We start from the raw sequence: 15,008 nt of genomic DNA on the forward strand, positions 1-15,008 counted from the left end.
TTAATAAGTAACAACTCTTAATATGGATTTTATTGATGTGAAGCGTATTTTTGAAAATAACTTAATTGATTTTACAAAGTTGAACATTTTAAAATAGCTTATAGGTAAATTTTCACTGTACACTAAGGCTGCCGAGGTACACCACAGGCAACCCAAACGCACGTCAACAGAGTTAATGACGTAAGAATACGGTTGAACGCGTGTTTAATATTTTTTATAAGAGTTTGTAGCGGAATTGTTACCTATAAAGAGTGCCGTAAAATTAAGCTTAAAAATGAGGAGATCAACAGAAACTCTACGTTTATCATTGTCTGAAGGCAATTCCATGCCTCGGGCTTTGTAGTGGTATTTTGGACGGTTTTCCTCGCCTAAAACAACACTACAAACCCGCAAAATACAACATGCGACAAGAAGTGAGGAAAGTAAAGTTATTTTATTGACTTTCTCAGTTCAAAGCAAAATTCAACTCTCGATCAACCGTAGTCTTACGCAGCTAACTCTCACGACGTGCGTTTGGGCTGCCTGTACTTGAAGCGTGCGTTCTTTCATTTCCTTTCCACAGGTTCTCTAGTTTCCCCAGTCTAGTGCTTTGACAAATTCTTCCTCTGAAAACTGAAGAAGCTTGGCTGCCTCAATATGCATCTGCCAGAGAATACACAAAACTTTCTTTATTCAAAAACACGAGCAACGACAACAACAACAACAACAACAACAACAACAACAACGGCTAGCGTTACTGTTACTGCTACTGTTGCTACTGCTAGCAGCATAGCTACTACCAGCAGCATAGCCCGCGAGCAGGCTCACGTTAGATCCGCGGGATCGCTTTGCTCTTCGCCGCTAGCGCGTGTGACTCAAACGTGAGCAGCACCACACACCAGATACCTCTCATGAGCAACTGAATAAGTAGAAAGCCAGAAGAGTCATGGATGCGTGCGAGGGTGATTGATAAACTAAAGGACCACATGCTGAAGAAAGAGGAAATAAGAGCAGAGACTCAACCTACTTTTTGTCGTTTTAGGACATCGACGAGCTTCATTTGTTTCTTAAAACCCGCCATCAATTCATTTTTCTGTTTCTCCAGTCGCTTATTTTCAGCCAACAGTTGGTCAATGCGTTTTCTATCCTGTTCACCAGAGTCCTGCGTTTAAGGAAAACAATCTTGTTATTCACAGTTTTTTAGCTCCAGTGATTTGCCGAAAGTGAGGGAAGGACAGACTGACAATTATTGGTTAGTAGACTAACTCACAGATGGACTGAGAGACTGCACAGTAAAGTGAGAGACAATCAGACAGGCTGAAAGACAGACAGATAGACAGACAGACAGACAGACAGACAGACAGGCAGGCCAGACAAGACAGACAGGCAGGCAGACACAAGGAGGGTGGGTGGGGAGGCAAGCAGACAGACAGATGTTACAGATATCCCAATGCAACACAAGTTCTTAAAGTTGACTCACTTTCGACTGACTCTTGGCTTTCTGTAAAGCGGTCTTGTACTTTTCCGCTTCTTCAAGAGCCCGATTTAACCTGTAATACAATATAACCTCACTGTTATCGGGAATCCGTCGGAACTGCATGATCTTTTCTATTTGATATCCAACTCCAAATCAAACTAAATGAGAAGATTTTGTGAATGCACTTAACCTGACTTCAGTGACATTTTTGTTTGAAGAAGCTTGTTTCTGTTCTCTCTGGATTGAGTCTAGATCCTACAATACGAGACATTAAAATAATATGATCAAGGAAAACAGTGACTATAAAAAACAGTTACAAATTATTATGCACAATCAATAATTTTTAATCATCTGACTAATTCAGAAAGGCCTTCTTTCAGTTTGTAAAGGCCTGGCAAGTGGCTTCAACCATTTCCTAGAGTACGTGACAAAATCTCCCATTTAAAAATTGCAAACAAAATATATGACAAGTTCAATTATAGAGAGGACTTCAACAAACGAACACAAAATAGTTGTGCAGGAGGGCATATCTTTTTTGGTCACAATACTCTAAGCTGTGACAGGACACTGGCTTGATTGACTTGGTTACTTGGTTAGCAATCACTTACTCCTACCTTTCTCAAAGAGACCAGCTGTTGTTCCAATCCATCATTTTTGTGTTTGCACTCATCATACAACTTCTTGTACTTGTCAATCTGTGACTACAATAAAAAATACCACCCTTTATTGCTCAGCAGTGGCCAGTTAATTGTTAATTTTATTAGGTTCTGAAGACAAATTCCATAGGGTAGGTTACGAGAACGAGAAGCTTGATTGGTCCAGGAAAGAAAGTCCGACTAAACCATACGACCAATGATGGTAAGAGTTTCATCCATCTGACATTGCTAGGTTGTGTAGCAACATGCCGAGTCAAACTAGTTACACGACATGTTACCCTACAATCATTAGACAGCAGGCATCTTAAGATGAGCAGGAATGCCACCAACTACAAGCATGCTGAAATCTCAGAAGTGGGTGTGTGAGGTGGTGGCAATAGCCATGAAATGGCCAGGCTAGAAGACCTGGGTTTGGGCCAGGCTAGAAGACCAAGGTGCCAGGAAGACCTGGCACCTTGCCTGGGCCCTAGTATGAGACTGTGTGGTACAAAAAGACGAGGTAATGATGGTGGTGATGGTGGTGATGATGATGATGATGATGATGATAATGAAGATGATGACATTGACAATGACATAGCAGTGATGGTCATAATGAGTATGATGACGATAGTGATTTACAGCGTTGTGTATGAACTACGCTAATCTCAAAATGAGAAACAAATGTGAAACAACAAGTAGAGATTAAAAGTTTGATGAAGTGAAAACCTGTAGTCCCTGATTTGTTTTTTGTAACCTGCCCTGTTCATCTGTCAGTTCCTTCACTTTCTTTTCAACTGATGTTGTTTTTTCATCCTGCAAGAGCCATAGATCAATAGAACCCATCAAAAATTAAAATTTGTAGAAGACTTGAAAAGTCTTAATTTAACACTGTTTTAAAATCAAAACAACATTTTCACATGACGTCACAGTAGCCATATTGGTGTTCCAACACAATGAAAGGCCGGCCATATTAGTGTACCAAAAACTCTTTTCTTACGTAAAAACTTTCTTTTGTTTCAATAAATTTGCATCTGCACTGGCCATGAGAATGAAAACACTCTATAGTATTTACGGATTGCTTTAATTCAATTTTTTGAAGAGATATTAAACTAGAAGTCTTGATATAACATTATCAAAGGCAACCATTAAGTGTAAACTCTGCTGCCACTGACTTAATCTGTTGTCAACAACTGTTCTCTTTTTTTAGTAGTGCAATATTTTGCTTTCAACTTGTAACACATTTTACTTACATTTTATTGAAAACATGCTGTATGAATTAACCGTTATTCAATTTATCTCATATTATTTCACTATTTTTCGGAGAAATCAAATTTAAAGTAAAAATGTACGGTTTTACACAGAGCAGAAAATGTATCCCAAGCATAAAATAAAGAAAGTCACAATCATTATCACCTTTTTATTACATTCTGCTACAACTCTATCCAGTTCTTCTTGCATAACCCTCAATTTTGCCTTAAGAAAACGGATTGTAGCCTCTAAAAACAGAACAAAGACTCTGAGATTTTTAGAATATATCATATGTGCAATTGGCTAGCTCTGCAATCAGGCAAGATAAACCAAATCCTTTGTTGTAGCTAAGCAGGTACATTCAGAAAGGCTTTATTGCCTGCTTGGGATTGTGCCTGCTGTGTCCAGCAGAAAAAAAAAAACAAAACTGGCATTCTCTGTTCTCTATTCATCAAGCTTGTTATTCAAGATGGCTGGATATTGGTCTAATTCTCTTTGTTTGTTTTGTTTACAAGTTTGTTTTGGACATGATTATGGACTGGAACTGCATGCTAGCCCATAAAAACACACACAACAAAACAACTTGGCAAATATTGAACCACTTGATCAATAACCCAAAGACAACACCAGTACCTCATAATTACAATGTTGTACCTGTAAGAGCCAATTACGATTTCTTTATATCCGGTCTGGTGCTATAATTATACCTCAAAACAATAGCATTGTCCGACTCCTATAATTTTTTCCTTTAATAGATAGTACTACTAACTATGGTCCCTCTCAGTATTGAGTTGAGGGCTGCATTAAGTTACTAAACACCTCTTTTTTTTCATCCTAAAGCTAAGCAACAACTCTTTTAATAACCAACTTGTTTGGTACCATACTACAAGAATATTTTTAATTACTCTTTGTCTTTTCTGTGCAAACCTGACAATTAAACTATACAAACTGTCACAACCAATAGCCACTATTCTCCAAGCATAGACTCCACCCTAGTTAGTGACCAAAGATAGATTGTTAACATACCTGCTCCCATCTCCTCAGCACCAACAGGTAAAACATTGTCATCAATTGTTGTTGTTGTGTAAATGTCATCCTGGGCATCATCTTCCAGAGTGCTGATTGTATTTGCCAGAGTGATCCTATCATGGAGCATCTCCATGGGACTATCAGTGAGAACAGGAGTATGTGTTGCACTTCCTGGGGCTGACACTGTTTTAGATTTAGGCCTGGAATGAAACAGAGTCTAAATTGTTCTTTAGAATGAAAATTAGCGATATGAAAAGTGAACAATGTTTTGAAGACTCCTTGTTATCATTATGAAGTTCGAAATACATGACAGAATTGAATAAATATAAATAGTAAAAATGGTGTGAAAATATTTATACTTTAATACTTCGACACCCTTTTAATTCCCTAAATATTTTCACACCATTTTTACTATTTATATTTATTCAATTCTATCATGTGTTTCAAACTTGATAATGATGACGAAGAGTCATCAAAACACCGTTCACTTTTCATATTGTTAATTTTCATTCTAAAGTGCTTTATGAAACCTTTTATTACCAGAAGTTTAAATTGTTCCAGAAAATATCCATATAATATTCATTGATACTCCCACAGAAGATTTTCTTGTTTTGCATCCCCCTCCCTATTGCTAACCATCTGGTATCTTTTTTTTTTTTTTGCTTGATACCTTCTTTCAAAATAACAATAACTTTTATTAGTTGGGGTGGGTATGGAGTCACACAATGAAAGAACTAAGAAATGATACATGACTTTTTGTATATATCTGGGTTGCTTGTTAGTCATTTCAAAAACACAGCTCCTTTTTAAGTGAAATGCTTCTGCAATCAGCCATACGTTTTAACTCTTAGACTAACTAATACAAGTTGGCAGTTTCCACCTTGTCTTCTTTGTTCTTGAAGCAGGTCTTGTTCCCTGTTTGCTAGCTGAGGCACTCAGAGGTCTACTGTGTGCTGCATTCACACCAACTCCTCCAGGTCTCTGAAACATAAATTTCCAAGAATTGGTTCATATGTTAAGCGTAGGTCTTTTGTTTTATGAACAGGGCTGTCAGCAAGGGCCATAACCCATAAAAGTAAAACAAAATGGGAGTATTATAGGCCATTTGCAAGTTACCCCGTGCCTCTGTTTCAAAACGAGTCTTCGTGCAAAACCTTTCATATGAAAACGAGTTTGATTTGCATGAAAATGATCATGTACTAGTAGGCAGAACACATTTCCATATGAATGGTTTCCACTGAAGACTCGTTTTAATACAGAGGCAAAAGACAATTCAGAAGTGGCCTATTATCATTGGTGGCTCCAGGGCATGGCTATTTATCCACTATTGCCAGATTCAGTGCTTTGTGGACAAGAAAAGCCAGGAAGAGCTTTTCAATAAAAAACTCAACTGAATGAGGGATTTTTCATACATCAAGGGAAAACATTGAATGCTGACTTAGCTATAACATGTGTACTGCATGCTATTTTATTGAGCATGAAGAGACAGATCTCTCAGATTTAGCGACCATGTCATAAACATTGCACAAAGAAAGTACTGCACCTTAGCCAATTTACAGAAGCACTGTAGAAGATGATTGTTTTGGAGCTAGGAAAAATGATTTTTGGGCTTCGTACATTTAGCTACAGCTTTCCCAAAGGCGAAGCCTGAAAAATGGTTTTCTTTTCACTCTACATACAATATATGTAGTTTCCTGCATGAATCTAAAAGGAAATAAATTCTCAATGACGTCTCAAAGAACAGTGACATAATTTATATAAGACCTGCTTGGCAGTTCCTGAAGATGGCTTGGCAGTTGAAATATCCATTGATGGCAGTAAATCACTAAAAAAGGCCAAACATGCTCACAGTTAATTAAACCAACAGTGTGTGTAAAATTACTAATTGAAGGCTTTCGTGCTAAAAGGGCGTATGTAGCATTTGGGTCAATATTTATTTTTTGCAGGATAAAGCTAATTTTTGGCAGACGGACTTGTTTTGACATGAAAAGCATCATTACATAATTGTTTTTGTTGATTTGCGCTTCGTTTTCAAGAAATATCTTAATATGCAAAAAACTCAGTTTTCCAAGGGTATCTTTTGGAGATTTTTTGTTGAGCGAAAAACAAAAGAAACCTTTGTTTTGCTAAACGATGAAGTCACCGAAGTGTGATATTTGCCGCTAGTCTTATTATTTATATAATTACGCAATTCTCTTACTGTTGCTTTGTTAGCACAAGCGGATAAGGTGCTGAACGGTTCGCATCCAAGTTTGTTTAGTCGTGACACCGGTTCGATACAAGGTTGGTCGATTTTTTTCCGGTCTATTTCTCTACTTCTTTCAAAAATCAAAACATCTATTTAAAAATAAATTGTGCTGTCGAAGCTGCTAAACATAACCGTTTAAGTTCGCGCTGCGTCAAAATCCACCTTCGAAGGATTCGCTCCAAAAGATGCCACTCGGAAAACTGAGTTTTTTTGCATACGTTATTTCTTGAAAACAAAGCGTAAATCAACAAAAACAATTATGCAACAATGCTTTTCAATTCAAAACAAGTCAGTCTGCCAAAAATTAGCTCAATCCTACAAAAAATAAAAATCAACCCAAAATACTCCATACGCCCTTTTTGCACGACAGCCTTCAATTGAGAAATGGCTATCAGTATTAAATTTATTAAACTAATTGTTTGAAAATTAAATGATTGAAATTTATACAAAAATTATATTGAACTATTTACTGCTACGGCCATGTACCCTCAAAGAATTTAAGAAAACAAAAGTTTTTCTATTCAGGTCACGTGTTGCTCCATGGTCCATATAAACTCATGCTTTGTAAGCCATGACTAATTACTAATTTAAAAATATAAAATTAGAGAGCAGTTTTCACTTGAGTGTCGAAAAGTTCTTGATTCATTTGTCATCACTTCACCAAGCGATTGGCTCAAAAACTCGCACCTCTTTTTCATCTAATTAAAAGTAACACAAAAACCAATATTTATGCCTTGCTTGCTCGGGTTTTCCCACTCTTTGCCTAAGTTACATGTATTTACTTCGAGTTTTGATTAGTTCATTGGATTAGTAATAATTCATTCCTCAATACAGTGACAAAGAATGTTCACACACACGAGAACAGTAAATTACACTGTACATAGAGTGTGTTCACGTGATGTCATCAAATTCTCAAATCCAAAACTAAAGAGCCCCTAAAGGTTTTAACCTCATCAGGCATAAGAGGTACTAAATTAATATCTGTTTACAACTTTCCAACTCAATAGCATCCTTCATTCGGAAACCAGCGCATTTTGAATTTTGGAGCTAAGGCGGTGCGTGACATGAAGCTAAGATCATGTTTGTCGAAAAATATACACTTATCTCATGATTTTTAGCCATTTTAGGAGTTAGGATTAGGAATTATTAAGAAAAGTACGAGTATTTATTTAGGAAAAGTGCTTGTGTGTATGTTTTTTGGTTCGGTTCAGATAATCGGTTGTCTAGATAGCCAAAGTAGGTTCCAGATGTTTAAACTATTTTCTGGCCACCATATTGGATGACTAAGGAGGTCCTCCAACATGGTGGCTCCATACTAGGCTCTATAATTTTGCATGGAACATTTTGACAAATGTCTCAACTTTGGGACAACGCACACACCTTAAACTTGGAGAACTGTCTTCTTTATTTATCCTCTATAATATCACGATTTCTTGACTTTATCCGTTGAATGGTGCTTGCTTTTATTTTTTTATTGCGTGACAATGCACACACTCTATTTACTGTCAGTGATAACAGTAAAACTATAATCTTGCACAGAATGCAAAGGGAAATGAAACTCGCCCTCTCACTGAAACAACGATGAATTTGTGTTCAAACCAAAATGTGCCATTTTTCCATCAAATTTTTATGAAATGAGGAGAGGGTTGAACAGTGGTCTTAATTTTCATAATTACAAATTGTCCAAAATTGAACAAAGTAGATATTTTGCAGAAGTTCTAAGATCAGGTAATATTAAATCAGCATCAATACCACTACCACTTGTCTCATACAATATAAATGTTCAGTGGATACAATACAGCATCACTTGTACAGCAATATCATGATAAGACTTGCAGGGCCAGAGTGTACTACGTACAATTAACATTTTACACTGGGAATCATAAACTACATGTTTTCAGTCTACTATGGTCAGTTTAATAAATTAAGTTAAACATGAAAGGTTCACAAATAACCCAGTCACAAAAATTAATAAGCATCAAAAGCACAAGAATTCAGATAGACCACGAGTAGTTGGTTTTGTTCCTGAAATCCTCTGCATGCAGAACTTAGTTATAATGCCACTCGCCGCTTGTCGATTCAGGAATGCATGCTAGAAACTTAACTTCTGGCACACTAGGAAAAGAAAGAGACTGCTCGCAGTCTATAATTCAGAGAAACATTAAACTTTACAAAACCACAGACCAGGACCACTACATACTTTTGTTTTCAGGAAAACAATAACGAGAAAAAAATGTAAAGGTTTACGTGTCAACACTTACTCTAAGTCTTGTGATAATTCCACTTCAGATGCTGCAGGTCTTGCGAGAAGCTCTTCCTGATCTTGCTGGAATGTAAAAAAATGTATAATTAACATACTGATTGTAGCAAGAATTGTGGATTTACATTGCACCTGTGACAGAAAATGTGCATTCAGTCTCATTATTTCTTTGTACATATTTTGCCATGGTTATAATGGACTTCAATGCCACCAACTTTTGGCTTTTGCATGGCTTATACATATATTGTACATGCACATGCGGGAGGCATGGTGGCTGTATAGCGTTACAGAATTTAGTCTGGATTGAAAAGGACTTAGATAGGGTAGGGCCTACAATGAACAACAAAAGTATTGAGACACTCCAGAGTAAATTCTATTTTTGAAGCGTCCCCACCCCTTCCCCATGAAACAATGTCAATTTTCCTATGTGTATTTCCAAGACTGCGCTGTTCACACCCCAGTACCTACACAACATTGAACTGAGGAGGCAGGGAATATCATAAAATTAACACTAGATGCAAAATAATGAAACAGAATAGGAGGTTAAATATCAAAAGCATCATTTTCTAAAAGTGTTTCAATTACATTTACTTTTGTTTTCTTTCGTCGATACCCCTGTGCCCGTGTACATGTATTCTCTGATTAATACATCTTCAATAGGTACACTGTATTAGCAAAGTGGCAAAATATGACTTTAAGGCATGTGACATGTTCAGTAACAGGTATGTACATTTTTTTGACTTCACTGCACATGCCCACTGCACAGCAAGTCATAGATTGACATAAACATTTAGTTAACGTACCATCACTTCTTCAGCTTCTTTAATCAGACTTGCAGTTCTTTCCTCCAGCTCTGCATTAAGACGCCTGGGAAAACAAAGTTGAAAGAAATATAAGTCAAGACATCAAGGGAGAGCTGGATAAGCTCTCCACAATGTCTTCAGGTTTGTTATATCATCTGCAAACTTCATTTCAATCCACAAGCGTTATTTTAATATGCAAACGTCCATCTTTCATTACTTAACCTGTTCTTAAAGTGTTTTCAACAAGTGTAGAGAAAATTAGTAGATATAATTCATAGAACATTTCCTTTCAACATTGGAGTTTCAAGAAAGAGAACCTTAAAGTTTTTGAGTGCAGCACACCAAAACACAATTATTCCTTTGATAATTTAAACCCATTTTCAGATGGATTCAGAGGGGTCTTAGGTCTTAGTTTTTGAGATTCAGAGGGGGTCTTAGGTTAGGGTTAGGGAGATTTGGTGGGGGTCTTAGTCTTGGATCTTAGTTTTTGAGACACCCCTCAACTTACAGCCATCCTCTCACTTGTTCATCAAGACTGACAAGGTTTCAACAAATTTTCCTTTTTCATTAAGTAAAAATATTGTTGAGATCACAGTGACTCCAAATGTTTCTTCCAGCATTCAACAGTATTAACACAGCCGTGTTAAATTATATTTATTTTCCCTAGCGTTTCTTCAACATGTCTATTTTTCCTGACTCAAAATAAAATTCTTTGACTTTTCCCTGACCTTGAAGAAATATTTCTTTTTTCCCTGACCATTTCCTGACCTGTGGCAACCCTGTCACCTTTTCAAAATGGGCCATTCCATTTAACATCTGCAACCCCCCTATTGAGGTGCTTCACATTTTACCCCCTCAGAAAAGTGTACTTTCTGCCCCCCAAGAAAGGAACACCCATGTGCCAACATACTACCCCCTACCGAGTTTTTAAAGATTAAGGGTGCCCACACAATTACCCCTTCAAAGACGGCCTTCAAAGACCCCCCCCCCCCCCCCCACCCACCCACTTCCCCTCGGATTGGTGTCCCGACAAAAAAAAATGGAATGGCCAAATGGGAACACAGAAGCCCATGCATTTGCCTGTTTTGCCTTCCCAAGCCCTAAAAATGGTTGTACGATTTTGTTGTAACTAACATGTATTCTTCTTCCTTGTTTAGAAGACCTTGGGCGATGTTCTTCGTTTTTCCGGAGGGCGGCTTTTCCATAGCTGTGGATTTGTGCAAGGTGCCAGCAGATTTTCGACCACCATTTGTAGCAGCTGAAGAAGGCCGTTTAGCGGCCGAACTTGGACGCGAAGACTGCAACAAATCGCATCAAAAGAATTGAGGTGCCTTGCTATCAAGAAAGAAACGATCTTGCCCAAATATCAAGAAAACCCAGCTCACCATAACGTTGTTGACTTGCAATGAATCACAGCCCAAACGTTCAAACTTATTTTTCTTTGCAACCAAGCCTGGAACTATATACTAAGGGGAGGTGAGAGGGGAAGAGCTTAAAAAAGATGCAAGATACATGTAGCTTCCGCGATTGATGTGTACTCTTTTTGTATTAATTTTACCTCTATTTCTTTTGGTTTTCCTTTTTCCTGTAGTGACATTCTATATTCTGTCTTCTTGACTCTAGCCCCAGTTTCGGCAACATTGATGTTGAATGAAACCGACCACCCTCCCCAGCCGGGGGGGCGGGGGGAGGGAAATACTCCCTTACATTATAGGTATGTGCGGCCCCAAAGGGTATGGTTTTTCAGCTGTTTTAGTCATAAATAGGATTCTAATCTTGAAATGGGAATTGTCTTTTTTTTTTTTTTCTAAGAAACTACTTTTTCATCATTATCTGAACTAGGTGACTAATTGTAATAATACTTTTGATGATAATGGCATCATCGTTGAGAAGTTTTCATGGGCGGTAGCTTAGAACATTGGACTGGCCTTGGAATCAGAAAAGTGCAATCTAACTTGGGTGAAAATTTCAACTGAGGGCACTCCAAGCCAAATTTGACGACAGAGGTGAAGTTGCTGGTCCCAGTTTAAAAAGATCAACAAGAGTCAAACTATGCGTTTGGTTCGACTCATGTCAGGGGTCATGTCAAGATCGGCGTGGTATGAAAGAAGAACTTTTCTACTGTGACCAAATCAACCTCAGTGAACCTGTACTTAACCAGGAACACCAGAAAAGCAGCGTATCGCTAACCACTAACTGTTAACGTCTTCCAGCTGAAAAATTAGCTGCTATCTGTCGAAAATTATACTGAAATCCAACCGTAAACACGTACCTGCAGATGGCGTAGTGCGTGCGCAAATGTGAGATACGAGATAAGCGAATGTTTTGCTTACTGGGGAGGTGACAGGAAAAATGTGATGGGCACCGTCAAAGTTTTTGAAAAACATCAATAACTTTGAAAAACGCGTGGTTACCCATACATTTTATGTTATAAAATGGAAGTGGCAAGCCTATTCGACACGTGATTAGTTTCTGGTTGTGAGCAAAAGGTATTTAGATTGTATTTTGGCTGAACCAGTGGAAGGCTGGCAGAGACGCAAAAAGCGCTGTTGCAACGATTTTGTTATCAAAATTAAAACCAAAAGTGGTTTCTATGCTATCCTTTACCATGTAGTTTTAAGATCTTGATAAATGTGTTTGCTTCTCTGTATGAAAAGGCGAATTCTAAGATAATCTGTGAAGAAATGTTCTTTCCTTCTTTTTTCAGAAAAATACCGATGTCAGCATTTTTGTTGAACTTCAAGGCTAATTATCTCTAAAAAATGCGTGGCTACCCCAATTTTTCTCTGTGGATTCCAACAGCCCTAGTAAAGATCTACTTTTTCCGCGTGCTCCTAACCTGGCGCAAAAAACTTTGTATTTAAAAGGCACCGTCCTTAAAGTCGGTCTTCAGGCGTTGTTCAAGGCTGGCCAGGCGTGAAGAACGCCTCAGCCGCTCCAAATAAAATCAGTCGAACTTAATTGGGTCAAACGCCGAACTTCCCACGGCGTTTAGGGGGTCTTGGGATCTTAAAGGATCTTTCTTTTCAACACACCCTGTAAGAAAGGGTCGTTGAAGGTTAAAAGGGTCACGACTCACAACCAGAAAAAAAGATTAGCTTTTTCTAATGCTGCTGGTTTCCTGCCCGCAAACCTAGCTCCAGGAATATCCTTTTTCTTCAAATGGAGTTAGGGATTGTTTCCACTCAGCATCTGCGCACGAAGAATAGTTTATCATTCAAGAGTCACACAACAACATCAGAAGGGGCAACCCTAAAATAAGGAATAAGGAATCCGGAATCCGGAATCCGGAATCCGGAATCCGGAATCCGGAATCCGGAATCCGGAACCCGGAACCCGGAACCCGGAACTGGAACCGGAACCGGAATCTTGTAATCCGAATTATTGATATTGAGAATGATGACAGAAATAATGTGCTTCAGCAATGTCCTTTAAATAAATATGGGAAAAATTTTTTGCTGTAGTTTTCTTCGTTGCTTTCAGCTTCAACAACATGTTTTAAACAAATATTAAAAATAAAACAAACATTACGTTGAGTTCCGGGTTGTATGAAAACATGAAATAAACATCAATTTGCTCGATAACTGCTTTGAAGGCACGTAACAATCGTATTTCCAATCAATACCTTTCGGAAACCACTCAAAATCATGCAAGATCGTTCGAGAACAATGTTTTGACACATTCGCTGATAGCTGTACCTGGTTATATAAAAAAAATCGAAAACTTTGTCTACTCACCAGTTCGGGTCACTTCGAAGAGCGTGGTAAAACGGGTCTGCAATGTCATACGCCCGGTCAACGGTTAGAGATCGTAGTCAATTTATTAGGGAGCTTAAGCAACGAAGACGGCGACGCTAAGGACGACGTCTAGTAAAAAGTGAATTTATATCTTATCTTCGAATTTCGCAGATGTCTAGATCTGTTTAGCGGGCCTACTTGTCTCAGAACTTGCTCAACCTAAATACGTAACGCCAGCGTTCAATTCCAAACGAAATTACGGAAAATTAGCCACCCTCGTTCACGTTTTCCAAAATACACAGAACTTAGTCATTTCACGTTGTTGTTTTGCAGAGGACGGCAAAGAAATATACAAATATTTATGACGCACGTGCACAGCTATTGTTCAGCTCATTAAACTTGTTTGGTGACGTTCTCATTGCCGTTGCCGTCGAGGTTTGCTTAAGGTCCCTATCGATAATGCTCCGTAACGCTGTGCTTCTGCTAGTAAATTCGCATTTTTTTTCTCCGTTTTGACAACCAACTCCCTCTTACGAACATTGACAGGTTGGACTAACCGAAAAGTCTACCGACAAATCAATCGTGACTAATCTTCACATATTTTGTTCCTCTCGATCGTACGGTCAGCCATTCGGGCATTAATCGGGAGGCGATCTTCGCACATCCGAAGTTTGATTAAGTACGAATATTCTTTTGTTACACATTTTTGGTTAACGGGCACGCTCGCTGACATAGAATCTACGGCCCTCGGGCCGTAGATTCAAAAAGGCAACTCGGAAATGACCTATTTTAAACGATTAATGTGGGCAGTTCACTTTGTCTGTCTGAATACTACTGTTCCACTCTGCCGGTGACATGCACGATAACGCCATTTAAAAACTAGAACCCCTACAATTGTACTACCGTGCTATTCTCATGCAAGTAATTCGTTACAAGCAAGTAATTCTTCAGCATTGGGAATCTCCCCCTGGGGGACTCCCATATAAAAAGGAAAGGGGTGCTCATTGTACCTTTCAGGGGTTCTGGTAGCTCTTAGGGTGTTCAGCTTAAAAAGCTCAACAGCGGCAGCTTTTGCGGTAGCTTTAAGGGTAAGCCGAAAAACGTCAATGTCATGTGATGTGTTGTTTTAGAATAGGAAACTCTTAGGGGTGAAAAAATTCAAGCCACGCCCACCAAAAAGGATTTTGGTACCTCTTAGAGGTTCTTTTCAAAATTTGCGTCTTTTTTGTATGGCAGACCCCCCCCCCCCCCGGGGAATCTCCCTGGGAATGACAAACTTAAACAGAAAAAAAAAATTCTGAAGGGCATCATAGTGAAAATTATTTATTCTTCTTAGTTCTAGGCTTGGCATAAGAGCAGCCGCCCCGGCGGCAAAATAAAGAAAAAGAACATGGACCATAAATAACGAAAAAGAATTAAATAAACAAACAAGCAACGCTTTCTTGTTGACAGAAACAGATATACAGGAATCAAATATCTTCGTACAAAATACGAAAACTACCGACCAAACATTAAATCATAAAATAATAACAAGAAAAAAAAGTTATCTTACATTGGCACAAACTTGAGTTGTTTGAATCGCGCTATTTTTT

At 38.3% G+C, this 15,008-nt stretch overlaps 2 protein-coding genes across 3 annotated transcripts in view; both read right to left on the bottom strand.

The window, feature by feature from the left end:
• On the bottom strand, positions 1–11,151 carry LOC110053624 (testis-expressed protein 9-like). Its single transcript, XM_020759879.2, has 14 exons — positions 11,065–11,151; positions 10,814–10,977; positions 9,680–9,743; positions 8,878–8,942; positions 6,133–6,193; positions 5,249–5,349; positions 4,366–4,568; positions 3,505–3,587; positions 2,818–2,904; positions 2,071–2,157; positions 1,647–1,711; positions 1,460–1,529; positions 1,007–1,141; positions 1–642 (listed from the first exon to the last, which is right to left on the bottom strand). Exons 1-14 carry the CDS (start codon positions 11,065–11,067, stop codon positions 568–570), a joined length of 1,263 nt encoding a protein of 420 aa, XP_020615538.2. The 5' UTR covers positions 11,068–11,151; the 3' UTR covers positions 1–567.
• Positions 11,152–14,723: 3,572 nt separating this feature from the next.
• The window catches only part of LOC110053598 (ferrochelatase, mitochondrial-like), a 13,633-nt gene continuing 13,348 nt past the window's right edge, over positions 14,724–15,008 (bottom strand). For both annotated transcript variants that reach the window (XM_020759849.2, XM_089272316.1), the window contains one exon: positions 14,724–15,008. This exon is cut by the window's right edge and continues 1,146 nt beyond it. The gene's annotated coding sequence lies outside the window, so the exon portion shown is untranslated.

The sequence above is a fragment of the Orbicella faveolata genome, unplaced genomic scaffold, assembly GCF_042242905.1.
Source record: "Orbicella faveolata isolate gen_17 unplaced genomic scaffold, um_ofav_v1 contig_1, whole genome shotgun sequence".
Taxonomy (NCBI): Eukaryota; Metazoa; Cnidaria; class Anthozoa; order Scleractinia; family Merulinidae; genus Orbicella; species Orbicella faveolata.